This window comes from Phymastichus coffea, unplaced genomic scaffold, assembly GCF_024137745.1.
Source record: "Phymastichus coffea isolate CEN01 unplaced genomic scaffold, Cenicafe_Pcof_1.1 PCOF00105, whole genome shotgun sequence".
NCBI classification, from domain to species: domain Eukaryota; kingdom Metazoa; phylum Arthropoda; class Insecta; order Hymenoptera; family Eulophidae; genus Phymastichus; species Phymastichus coffea.
In genome coordinates, this window is record NW_026706916.1 from 580,928 (window position 1) to 593,463 (window position 12,536).

The following is a 12,536-nucleotide window of genomic DNA, read 5'->3' on the forward strand; positions in this document are numbered from 1 at the left end:
CGGGGTATCGTAGCCATTATTCTTTGCAAGAGGCACGAAGCTCTCTGACAGTTATAAATCATTTCACTCACAGCAGCGCCGTTCACTTTAACAGTGAAAAATATTGAAATGGCTTCGATAAATATTTGATGTAGTTATTCATTTTGCAAGCAATAAAATATTCTGATTTTTGGTTCCAGCTAAATAAAACGAACTATTCAAATATTGGCAATTTTATTGCATTTATTGATGAATATTTGCCGAGAAATGATATAAAAATAAATCATGCTTCGATACCTCTTGCCACTAAACAATTTTATGAAAGATGAATGGCCAATAAATTTATGACAGATAAAAATGAAAAAGCTTAGTTGATTGGGTAAATTGGCGAAAATCAAACTATTTCCAAAGTAAATAAATTTTTTTTCCCGATTCACAGGATCATGGTCGCTACGACGGAATTCAGCGTGTTTTATTCGGTGGTGGTCTAAAGTTCTGGCTACACAAGCTGCTACTATTGGATTCGCTGTCGTATCTGTCGCACGGTCAACTAAGTCTAAGTCTCAACCGCATGATTCTCGTCGACGTGGACGATATATTTGTCGGTGAGAAAAGCACGAGATTGAAAAAAGACGACGTACTCGCATTACTGGCCACACAACAAAGGATACAAACTATGGTGCCGGGGTTCAAATTCAATTTGGGGTTTTCCGGCAAGTACTTTCATCACGGGACGGCAGAGGAGAATTCGGGGGACGATATGATACTCGAGAACGTCGACAGGTAATGAAATAATGAAATTGAATTGAAGTTAGAACTTCTACTAACGTTTGAACTACGATTTCACAGATTTACGTGGTTTTCCCACATGTGGAATCACCAACAACCCCATCTCTACGAGAATGTGACCCACCTGATGTTGGACATGGCGCTGAACAAGCAGTTCGCCAAAGATCACGGCATACCGACCGTAAGCGGTTACAGCGTAAGTCCTCATCACTCGGGCGTTTATCCCGTACACGAAGGTCTCTACGAAGCTTGGAAGAAGGTCTGGAACATTAAAGTTACAAGCACTGAAGAGTATCCTCATCTCAGACCAGCGAGACTCAGACGAGGCTTCGTACATCGTGGCATTATGGTAATTATTACTTTTGTAATAATTACAAATTATCAAATTAGAATACAGTCTGTTCCATGATTAATAAAATGTTATTTTTTCATTGTCGCAATTTTTCCATTAAAAGTATTACTAGTGCACCATGAAAAACATGTCTTCATTTGAAATTCAAAGCTATCAAAACATTTGTGCAAGCATCTGAGCAAAAAAGAGAAAACGCTCAATAATTTCACAAGTCACGCTTTTAGCTTAGCTTCTTCGGTTACATTCAATAGCGTGCAGTTTGCTCTGGAAGTTTTCAATGCAGCATGGCGTAAACTAGGCTAAATCCATAATGTACATTGTGCATGAATCAAGTGATTCGCATGGTTTTGTTATTTTGCAGGTACTACCACGTCAGACGTGTGGTCTATTTACGCATACAATATTTATCGAGAGGTATCCCGGCGGTCGAGATAAGCTCGACGAGTCGATCCAGGGTGGCGAACTATTCCAGACTATCGTTTACAATCCGGTAAGCCCCCAAAGCGTACATATCTTCTGACCAGCAGTTGCTACTGTTATGTTGTTTGAACGGCCACCAATGGTGCTGTTGTCGACAACGTCCTCGCGGATATTTGTTATTGGCCGCTATTCTACTTTAGATGATAATCATTGATAGTTACGCGAGTAACGTTCTGTATTGCCTTCCGGGGATTGTTAAAATATATTAGAAATGATGTAATAGAAACGTTGAATTTTTTTCTGTTGGAATTCAATTTTCATCTATAAACCTGAGCAGCAAAATGGCTTCTTGAATCTTTCTGCCAACGATTGCCTTTACAATTTGCCTACGATAAGAAGTATAGGTGCTCAGGGCATACCCATCGTAAAATTGTTAACAATTTTTTTTCGAATTTGCGTGAAAATTTCGGTAACGGCTGCGTACGTGTCCGGAAACGATATTTCTTTAATTATTCAACATTTTTCTGCGTACAAAGGAAATCGTTATTATTACACCTACGAGGGTTGATCAATAAGTGTCCGTATTTGAAGATAGATGGCGTTGCTAGGATTAGTAAGTATTACGATTGTGCACTGGCATCATTCAAACAAAATTTCAGTGATTCATCAGCTAGTTTTGATTTGACAGCCATTTGCACCTAACAAGTTTAATATTTTTCAATACAATGAAAGAAGAGCAATATCGATCGGTGATTCGCTTTTTATTTTTGGGAGGTAAAAGGTATGAAGAAATAAAAGTAAAGTAAGATACTATTTATGGGGACCGCCCGACAATGTAGTTACTGAAGAAATCGTTGAAAAAGTCATGAATTTTGTTAATTATCGGAAGAAAGTATGCGAAGTAGCAAAAATCATAGGCGTATCTTAAAGAACAATAATCAAATCCGCAGTGGATTTTGTGTCGCGCAATAACCGTTGATAAAACTCGAATCCAATACTATATACAAAAGACCAAACGACAATTAAAATAGTGAGTTTTCCAGGCGAATCTGCTCCAAAGTAGGCCAAGATAGTGCTGTCGACCGGAATGATCATAGCTATGATTTTTCGGAAATCAAAGAGAATAATAATTCTTATGTATTTTTTGGGAAATAGTAGCGGGGAAATACTGCCGTACTTTATTGGGCCAATTCTATGAGAAATTATAAGAGATACGGCTTCGTTCGATAAAAAAGTGCAGTTTCATCACGACAACGCTTCAGCTCTTTCGTGTAGAATCATCACGACCAAATTGCACGAATTGCACTAAGAATTGCTGCCGCATCCATTCTACTCACCTAATTTGACTCCCTGCTACTATTTTCTTTTCCCCAATATAAAAACGTGGCACTCGGGAAGAAAATTTAACTCAAACAAGGTCATCATCGAAATATAAGCTTATTTTGAAGAAATTGAAAAATCCTATGGTCTAGAGAGTTTTAAAAAATAGCTAGAACGTTAGGAAAAATGTATTCTTCTAAAAGGAGATTATGTTGGAAAGTAAAAAAAGTTTTTAAGAACAGCTTACGTCTTCATTGAAAATACGGATACTTATAGTGATCCACCCTTGTTCTGACATTATGCAATCAACCATTGTACGACGTGACCATTCATCGGATGGGTAAAATGTATCAAACTTTTTAATTAAAAAAATCCATATATTTTACGCCGGGCCGAACAAAAACACGATAAACGTCGATAGTTGTTGTCGCTCGATGGGTGGTGGTTACTGGCAAAAATCGATCCTTGTATTTTTAAATACTTTATTTGCAGGCAACGATTTATGTTCTCTACCAGTCTACGCCTGCGCGTGAGACAATACGTTATCGAAATAAAAAAAGTGAAATCGGGTCGACGCACAATAACCGCATGCGATATAACGAAGGGTGATTAAAACTTTACCTGTGATACTTTTATTTTCTTTTTCGCAGATAAATATTTTTATGACGCACATGTCGAACTACGGTAACGATCGACTGGCGCTATACACTTTCGAGTCTGTCATCAAGTTTATTCAGTGTTGGACGAATCTCAGGCTATCGAGTGCACCACCGTTGCAGCTTGGCGAGAGGTACTTTCAACTATATCCTGAAGAAACTGATCCTGTCTGGGGTGTATGTATATGCTACAAGAATCGAAAAATTCGCGTGAAAGAAGCATAAAGTTAATTGTTATTTGTTTGCAGAATCCTTGTGATGATCCACGCCATCAGAGGATATGGTCGAAAAATAAAACTTGTGATCAACTACCTAAATTTTTGGTGATCGGACCTCAGAAGACAGGAACGACGGCCTTGTATACGTTTCTGTCTCTACATCCTGCGATTAGCAGTAATTTGCCTAGCCCGGATACTTTCGAGGAGATACAATTTTTTAATGGCAAAAATTACTATAGGGGCCTTGATTGGTACGTAAACACCATCACTCTTAATTTAAAAACGTCCTTAACACAGCATTAAATATACTTTTATCTTTTTTTCAGGTACATGAGTTTCTTTCCAGCGACGAAGAATGAAAGTGCTCGGTACTTCTTCGAAAAGTCCGCGACGTACTTCGACGGTGAATTGGTTCCTCGACGAGCTCACGCGCTTCTACCGAAAGCCAAGCTCATTACGATACTCCTATCGCCTGCGAGGCGAGCCTACTCTTGGTATCAACATACCAAGGTTCATGGTGACGTGACGGCTAAAAATTATTCATTTCACTCGGTTATCACTGCCACTGACACCGCGCCTAAACCACTTAGGGATCTTAGGAATAGGTAAAAATAATATTCGGTGGACAATCAATTCGTGCAATTTAAATAATACGAAACAAAAATTACTTAGTCTGGAATATTTCTGATATTTCGAATGAAATCAAAGTAGAATTGATAACGATATAGCTATTCCTGAAGCTATTTCATTTACATTATCGGATGGATTTCAAAGACATAATGCATTCTAAACTTTCACAAAATCAAAAGTTATTATAAAATTAGTTTCAGTGTCTTGAAGTTAAAGCCCTACATTTAATTTCAATAATAATAACGAATTAAATTAATGTATCAATTCTTTCAATAGTTCTTTCTAAGCGGATTGAATAATGATTGGTAAAAATTAAAACCATTATATTTTTAGGTGTCTAAATCCTGGTAGATACGCACAACATCTCGAGAGGTGGCTCTCATATTATCCAGCGCAGCAGTTACATATAATCGATGGTGAACAGCTGCGTCAGAATCCAATTGAAACTCTTCACGAGTTGCAGAGGTTCCTGAAGATAACCCCAACTTTTAACTACTCCACGCATTTAAGGTATGACCCAAAGAAAGGATTTTTCTGCCAGGTAACAAACGAAGGTCGTACCAAATGTCTGGGTAAAAGTAAGGGTAGACAATATCCACCAATGGAGGATAGATCCTACAAATTCTTGCAGGTAGATATTGAATAGAACTGAAAAAAACTTTACTTTGTTTTTTTCATTACAAATATACCAAATGAATATTTTTTTTTTATTGCAGAGATACTATTTATCGCATAACACAGCATTAGTTAAACTTCTGAAGCGATTGGGCTCAAGAACGATACCACAATGGTTGAAAGACGATTTGACAGATACCGTGATGACCTAGCAAACGATGCTAATATGAAACGTCAGCGATTCCAAAATCGATGATATACTTAGGGCGATTGTCTTGATCTTACCGAAAGAGAGAGGCTTGTAAATTAGTGTACATATGATTATACAGAACATGAAACTTCGCTTGAGGCTCTTATTTTTTTTCCGTTTTCGCGTTTTGACGGAGTACTATCACTTGTATGTATAGAGCAGCCTATAATACCAAGGGCCTAAAGCAAAGCAGAAATTATAACTAGTCACTAAGAAATTGAATAGACGCAGGCAGCCTATGTTAAGCAAAGAATAATGCAGCTACTGTTAGTTTACTGGGACTATGCTATATATTCATTGCGAAGTATTTTTGGACCAGTGCCATTGATAACTTCGTTTTTTACGTCCTTCAAAAGATTCAGTCGACACATCCATTATTTGAATTTCTAAATTTTGTAATAAATTTGATGCATTTAAAATTTATTCTTTACCAGTTTTCAGATATAATTAAGTTAATAAAAGAAATTATTAGTCGTCGGACCAAATAGAAATATTTCTACGGATCTATAAACTCCAAAACACTGCATTTGTACAATTCGTATCGGATCATTACTGAAAAACCAAATTTTATCACTTATTTGCAATAAAACCAGAGAAGAAAATCAAAAATAAGAGTAAATATTCTAAGTGGAAAATCTATTAATTATATCTATTATGATTTACACCATGTAGAAGCAATAAAACTTAAATCCAAATACGTATAATCTATTTAATTAAGTTAAATGTTGAATTAGTAATTTTACAAATGGAGTGTTGAGCACTTGAATTGCCTAAATAGATAACTTTTGTATGATTATTTATTGTATCACAAAATATCTTTTTGCTTTATGTAAAAGATGGTTTATTAACTTTTTTCCTTGTAACGTATACATTGTAAATTGATTCTTTAGCTCAGTTTTCTTTTTTTTCTACTCTGGGTCATTATTACTATCATCATCATCAAGGATATTTCTTAATTTTTTTTTCAATTTCAATTTCATGAATCAACTTGATATCTTTGGCGAGTACATGTAAAACGCCACCGCTATGTGGCATAATTTCGAATATGAATTCTCATTTCTTGACGTATTCTATGTTGTCTAATTTAAACGATTCTAGAAACGATTGTTCTTTACTTCTTCGTCATCGTTTTTATAGACTTTTATCTGAACTTCTTTGAAGTTATTTTTTGTAGTATTAAATAGTTCCTTTATTTAGCACGGTATCGTTGATGGCTGTTCTAAAAGACGTACGAATCTGTCACTATTTATTTCTATTCTCAAAGGAAACGTGAGAATATCTTCCAAAAGAAAAATGTCTAGACCTATATGTTTATGTAAAATGGCCAATATTATCACTGTTCTTTAAGCGGCAGATTCGTTTGGGGCTCTGTCTTTGCATATTGGAAAGCTTATAGGAAGAAGTTGAAGAATTCTTACAAGTCTTGTTAAGCCACTCAATAAAATCATTCTTTTCAATTTTTGTTCAGCTAATTTTATTTAATACTTTTTTTGTGTCAAGTTTGTATTATTTAACGTAATCTTCAGTTAACGTTTTGGTGGAATCTTCCCCCGCCCCAAAATACATTCTCACCATTACGTTAAACACTTCTTTCCTAATTTTAACATGAAGAAAATTCAGGGTACTGTCACCAACATCAAAAACAAGATTCATGCCTTTATTTTATTATGGAGCTCTTATGCAAGATCTGCCAATGTTAGCTTATTAAACACATCAACGTTATTGAACCTTGCTCTGTTTTTAAACAACCTAAATCGCAGCCTCTCACTAATCACTATTGAACCATGCAGGCAGTTACACTAATTATTTCAATGAGTTGGTCAGTTTCGAGAGTTTATTTTGCACAATTTTTCGAATACTTTTCTGCATAATTTTTCAGTACATCTTTTTTGTGAAGTTTAATTTCAGGCAATTAACGTTTCATCTCTTCTGCGAATTCTAATATAATTTTGGTAAAATCTTCATTATTAAAAACCTTAAATGGTCACTCTAAATTTTCAATATTTTTGTAAATTTGTAATTAACCGCTTGACACCAAAAATGTTTCATTCTCGATTTTCTGCTGCATCACTTTGTGCCTTGGATACAACTATTGTTTCTGAAGGTATTTAAAAAATGTAATGCCTGGGAGTTAACTCTTCTCTTGATAAATTTTTGATTTACTCCACTTCTTTTATCTAACTTCTATCCGTAAGTCACTTAGCACGAATAAGTTGTCCTCAAGTCAATTTTAATGGCAATTGGTGCACTCATTTTTCTTCTGAGCTATGGTACTTTGTTATGATTCTATAAAATAAACTACATTGAATCTCAAAACTCATCGAGGAGAAATGTAAAGAAGCAGAGGCGAAAGAATATGACGCGCCATATATCGATTATTTATTATATGACTGCTTATAAAACTATGTACATTCTTGATATATTGTTACGTGTACAGTTTGAAAAATTTTGTGACGGTTATAACGTCTCCTTGTATATTTTGACAATATAGTTTGATAAGTAGATGATGGGAATGTATATTGCATCGGTAAATATAGGTCGTACTTGTTTGTACATTACTGTAAAAAGATATCGTATGTTGGTGGAAATATGTTGCTTTGAAAGAGGTATGATATCAATAATTATGCTGTATTTAAGAGGTCGAAGATGATTGTAAATTGTATTTTTTATAGAATTTTTGTGATTTTTGTTAGTACCCAATATTCTCGAAATGATAAACCTACATCTGCATGAAAGAATTTTTTGATATATATTAAATAATTTATATAATTGCTCGTGTTCAATCATTGAAAGAGATAAAATTCTTTGACCTCTTAAAATGAGTTTTTCAATGCAATGTATCGAAAGAAAGCTATAATTGTGCGCAATAAATGTACGTAAGAAACCATTTGCAATATAATGTAAGTCGATGAAACACGATCAAGCGATAGCGGATTAATGTTAACCAATTGTTTTTTCATGTGACGCAAACATCCACAATCAACTAGTCTTCGTAAAAGAAATAATATTTTCTTACTACTCTAGATGTAACCTTTCAGTAAGAAAATTGACGAAATTTAAGTACGCAATTAATTCAATCAGCGAAAATATTGTGGAAGAAAAACAATAAATCCATATCAGGCCGATATCTCTGGCAAAGCATTTTTTATCAATTCTCACGATGTGTTCTCTGACCATTTGTGTTTATTACCTCCTATCAACCGTAGCGGTTTTAAAATTAGTTATTAGATTTACTCTTAAAAAGCATATTTATCAATTGCAGTATACTTGCGTTTAACAGTCATTCTCAATTACATAGAGTATATGCGATTTCGGCAGCAAATCACCTTAAGTTTCTGAATCTATAATTTTAGATAGCTACTTTTATTATTGTAAAAATATTTATATATCGTTCGAATACTAAATCAAAAATAATAGTTAATAGATACCAGTACTTACAGTTATTTATCATAAATTCAAAAATCAATTTAAGTTTTAAATATACTTAGACAATTAAAATTTAAATATGCGAGTATGTTTATATATTTTTGTATTCGCTTCTAGAGCTCTATATGAAACGGAAGCTGTTGAATGTGTTTGTAAGATGATTACGTTGATAACTTGTAATATTTCTATTTACTTGAAAATTGATTTAGAATGACTGTTAATTTAAATTTGACTATACATATTACATTCAAATAATTTGTGATCGAAAGGCATATCAAAGTCCAAAAATGACTTTATGGTCATGGATTTGCCATAAAAATGTTTGTAACACTTCAAATAAAAGAAAACAATTGTCAAATGACGAATGCAATGTTATAAAATTTACCTTCCAAATAGAATTATCATCGACGCTACACTCAATTGTATTTTCTCAATGTAAAAAAGCCACAAATTTTAAACGATACACGCTTATCTCATCTTATCTCGTAATGCGTGTGAAATGTTTTTTCAACACGTGATGCCACCCACAATGCCATGAATAAATGTTAAATATATAGGATCTATTAACGTTTTTGTTATTGCGTTTGTACATTTGTTTTTCTTTTTATACTGACCTTTGTGCCATGTGGCAGATTAACAAATTATGTATAAAAATCATTGTTAATATGAATAATAATGACTATGAAAATGAACGTTTAATGATGTCATTTTATTAACTTAATATATCCTTTCAATATGTCTAAAAAAACAAAATCAGTTAAAATTTGATGTTTAAAGAAACATCAATGAATTTAGATTCACATTTTGATACCTTATCACTTTTTCTCTTGAAGGATAACTGCTTCAACGAAAAAGTAGACCTACAATTAATATATAAACATTGAAATGATTTACTGTTATGGTTTAAAGTTTTATCAATAAAAAAATGCGTTTTCTGTATTCGTACATTAACGTGAATACTAATTCACGAAACTGTCGAGTCCAAACTGAGAATTATTTTTCATCTATAAAATTAACGTTAAAAGAAAAAGATAAGAATCGTATTTTTGTTTTAATTTTCATTTTTCGAAAGTGGCTTCGATTGTTTCGAACTTTTTGATAAACCCGCATTTTTTTCAGATTCTAACCGTAAAAGACTCTGACGCCCAAAAAAATTTTTTAAACATATTTTTGAGTTTTCATAAGCTAAAACGTTTTCTCCCTTTTTCCGAATTAGGTCTCCGCTTGAAATTTTATTTCCGGATTTTCCGTTTTTAAGAAAATTGCGAAAAAAAATTGGGCGTTCGGATAGCGCGCAATATGCATTAAACATTTTTCTCCTATTTTAAACGAAATAATGTCGATAGCGGATGATAGCTCCTTATTCCCGGATTACGAAACAATTTTGCTTTTGACGATTTTCACTATGCACTGTATTCTACAGCTTGTGAAAACTCAAAAATATGTTTAAAAAAGTTTTTTGGGCGTCAGATTCACAAGTCTTAACAATTTTCTAGATTTTTGGTTCTGGCTTTTGAAAATTTAAACATTTGTCGCTTATCACGTTTTACCAAATATTACAAATTTATTAGGTGTAAATATAATAAAATATATATTAAATAAAAGGAAAATAACTGTATAATATTTTTTATGACTATTTACTTTACTAGATAGACTTTTTCTTTAAAAAAATCAAGTATTTTCACGATATAGTCAAATTCTTTTAAATTTTAAAAACGCTGAGTATTTTGCGATCTGCTTTATCATTCTACGATAAGTAAGCTTACTGAAACTGATAGAAATACTAACCTATGAATGATCTTTATAATATTTCATTTCATTTGTGTTGAAGCGATTCTTCTTTTACTCTAATAAAGTTGTAAACAAACGTTTTAAATTACAAATAATTCTAATATACAACTTAGTTCCAGTAAAATATGTACTTTACAATCAATCAATAATCGCAAGGTAATTATTATATTTACTATAACATTTTAGAGTTGGCATAACCCTTCCAATATTATTTTTAATTTCTAATAGATAAATAATTTTTTTAATTACATTTTTTAGGAGCTAAACTAACCTCCAGTATACATAAAAGTACGAATTGAAAATTAGCATTATGCTAATATAAACTTTTTAATATGTAAATATATTATTACTAAATTGTATTTTAACCAAGAAAAATCATGACTGCTGCCCCAATAAGCACTGCAATTGATAATCTCACAGCTGCTTTGAAAGCTAAAATTATTCCAAATCAAGAATACTTTTTACAAGGCTCAGTACTTGACAATGCAGTTGAAGTCTTACTTCACAGGCTACGTGGTCTTTGTGACAATGTTGACACTGGTCCAGAAACATTCAATGATCATGAAATGTGCTTTAGTATAAGAAAAGCTCCACCACCGGAACCACCTTTATTCTTAAGAGTAAGACGAGCATTGGATTACCAAGATATGCCATGGCAATTAAGGTACATTGGTCAACCGGAATTAGGAGACAAATCTCAACCAACAGTTGTTCGCAGCAGCATAGATGTTGCAACTAGTAGTACAGTTGTAGATTTCCTCACAGAATTAGGATGTAGATTAGACTTTGAATATATGATTAAGGGATATATGTTTAGAAAGGGTAGGATGAAAGTGACTGTATCAAAGATCTTTAAAATGAATCAAACTGGAAAGCTTCCTGAAAGTATGGATGCTCTGTCACAGAGTTATCTTGTTGAATTGAGTGTACTTGCACCAAGCGGTCAGAATGCCATTGCTGAAGATATTCGTGTGTTTGCAGAACAGTTGAAACCACTTGTGCAATTAGAAAAAATTAGTTATATAAGACAGCATTAGTTTGCAAAAGAAATAGATTTAATCAAGTATTTTTAGGTATTAATTGTATATTTTTTTTGAAAATAGTTTCCTGTCAAAATATATCAATTTTTTACACAAACACAAATCTGCAATAGCATCTACTATTTCTATTTCTCTAATATTGTTTTGCCATAATTTTCTTTATCAAATTATTCTGTTAAAAGAAACCAATAACAAAGGTCAAATTCATAAACAAAGTTTCCACAAAGTGTAGCTTCAACTAGTAGGTATTTTGTACCTGTCCAACATCTGAATGTAAAGGTAGTTTCTATTAGTTGACAATTCAATAAATTATGTACCACTATGTAATAGCATTACAATAATAGTGATGATAAAAATGTCTAAAATTTTATTTAATGATAAAATGTATAATGAGATTATTATTTGTAAATGAATAGTTCCAATTGTTATCGTTTAAACAAACAACGAAAAATTTCATAATTAACTAATAATTGAACCATTTTGGAAAACTTCACCAGTCGTCATTCCTTTGAATGATTGCTTGAATTATGCTATCACAGTCTTGTGATTATCCCTTTGGTAATAGTGTTTACGATCAGTTTAGCTATAAAGTGATAAGTTTATAGTCATCATGGTAATACAAAACTTTCATTGCAAAACTCATTCAATCTCTTTGCATTTCATTATTTGGGAATTATATTGAGCTTTTTACTTCTCATTAAAAAGTTTAACAAATATCTACGAGTACATAAAACTTTATTAACAGCAATGTTTTATTTATTTACGAAGCAGAGTTTTGCAGTATGAAAAAATTTGCAAATGAATACTTTAAAAGTAATGTTATTTAATATTTATTAAATTAATCATGCATATCATTAATGCAAGCAACTGTCGTATATGCATAATTAATGAAAGTGCAAAATACAATGCTGCATCTATTAAATAACGTAAAGCATTTTTATGAAATTTATTTATTTTGTTTATTTCATTCCATTTTCTATTGTTAAAAGGTCTTAAAGGACACGGCTAAACGTTCCAAAAAAATTATAAATATTCCGCAAATTCTTCCAA

At 32.6% G+C, this 12,536-nt stretch overlaps 2 protein-coding genes across 2 annotated transcripts in view; both read left to right on the forward strand.

Moving 5' to 3' along the window:
- Positions 1 to 9,339, forward strand: part of LOC131670234 (bifunctional heparan sulfate N-deacetylase/N-sulfotransferase) — a 125,793-nt gene extending 116,454 nt beyond the window's left edge. Inside the window, exons 6-13 of the mRNA XM_058945664.1 lie at positions 419 to 762; positions 829 to 1,117; positions 1,482 to 1,610; positions 3,511 to 3,693; positions 3,765 to 3,985; positions 4,061 to 4,339; positions 4,698 to 4,995; positions 5,081 to 9,339. Of these exons, the coding sequence (XP_058801647.1) occupies positions 419 to 762; positions 829 to 1,117; positions 1,482 to 1,610; positions 3,511 to 3,693; positions 3,765 to 3,985; positions 4,061 to 4,339; positions 4,698 to 4,995; positions 5,081 to 5,191 (1,854 nt within the window). The 3' untranslated portion in view covers positions 5,192 to 9,339. The remainder of the gene's footprint in view (positions 1 to 418; positions 763 to 828; positions 1,118 to 1,481; positions 1,611 to 3,510; positions 3,694 to 3,764; positions 3,986 to 4,060; positions 4,340 to 4,697; positions 4,996 to 5,080) is intronic.
- Positions 9,340 to 10,464: 1,125 nt separating this feature from the next.
- Positions 10,465 to 12,486, forward strand: LOC131670246 (mediator of RNA polymerase II transcription subunit 18). The gene is made up of 2 exons (XM_058945689.1): positions 10,465 to 10,602; positions 10,705 to 12,486. The coding sequence occupies exon 2, from the start codon at positions 10,824 to 10,826 to the stop codon at positions 11,481 to 11,483; it is 660 nt and encodes a 219-aa protein (XP_058801672.1). The 5' UTR covers positions 10,465 to 10,602; positions 10,705 to 10,823; the 3' UTR covers positions 11,484 to 12,486.
- Positions 12,487 to 12,536: the final 50 nt, after the last annotated feature.

What these genes read in the sequence shown, in the direction of transcription:
- LOC131670246 (XM_058945689.1), top strand. Translation starts at nt 10,824, where the DNA reads ATGACTGCTGCCCCAATAAGCACTGCAATTGATAATCTCACAGCTGCT.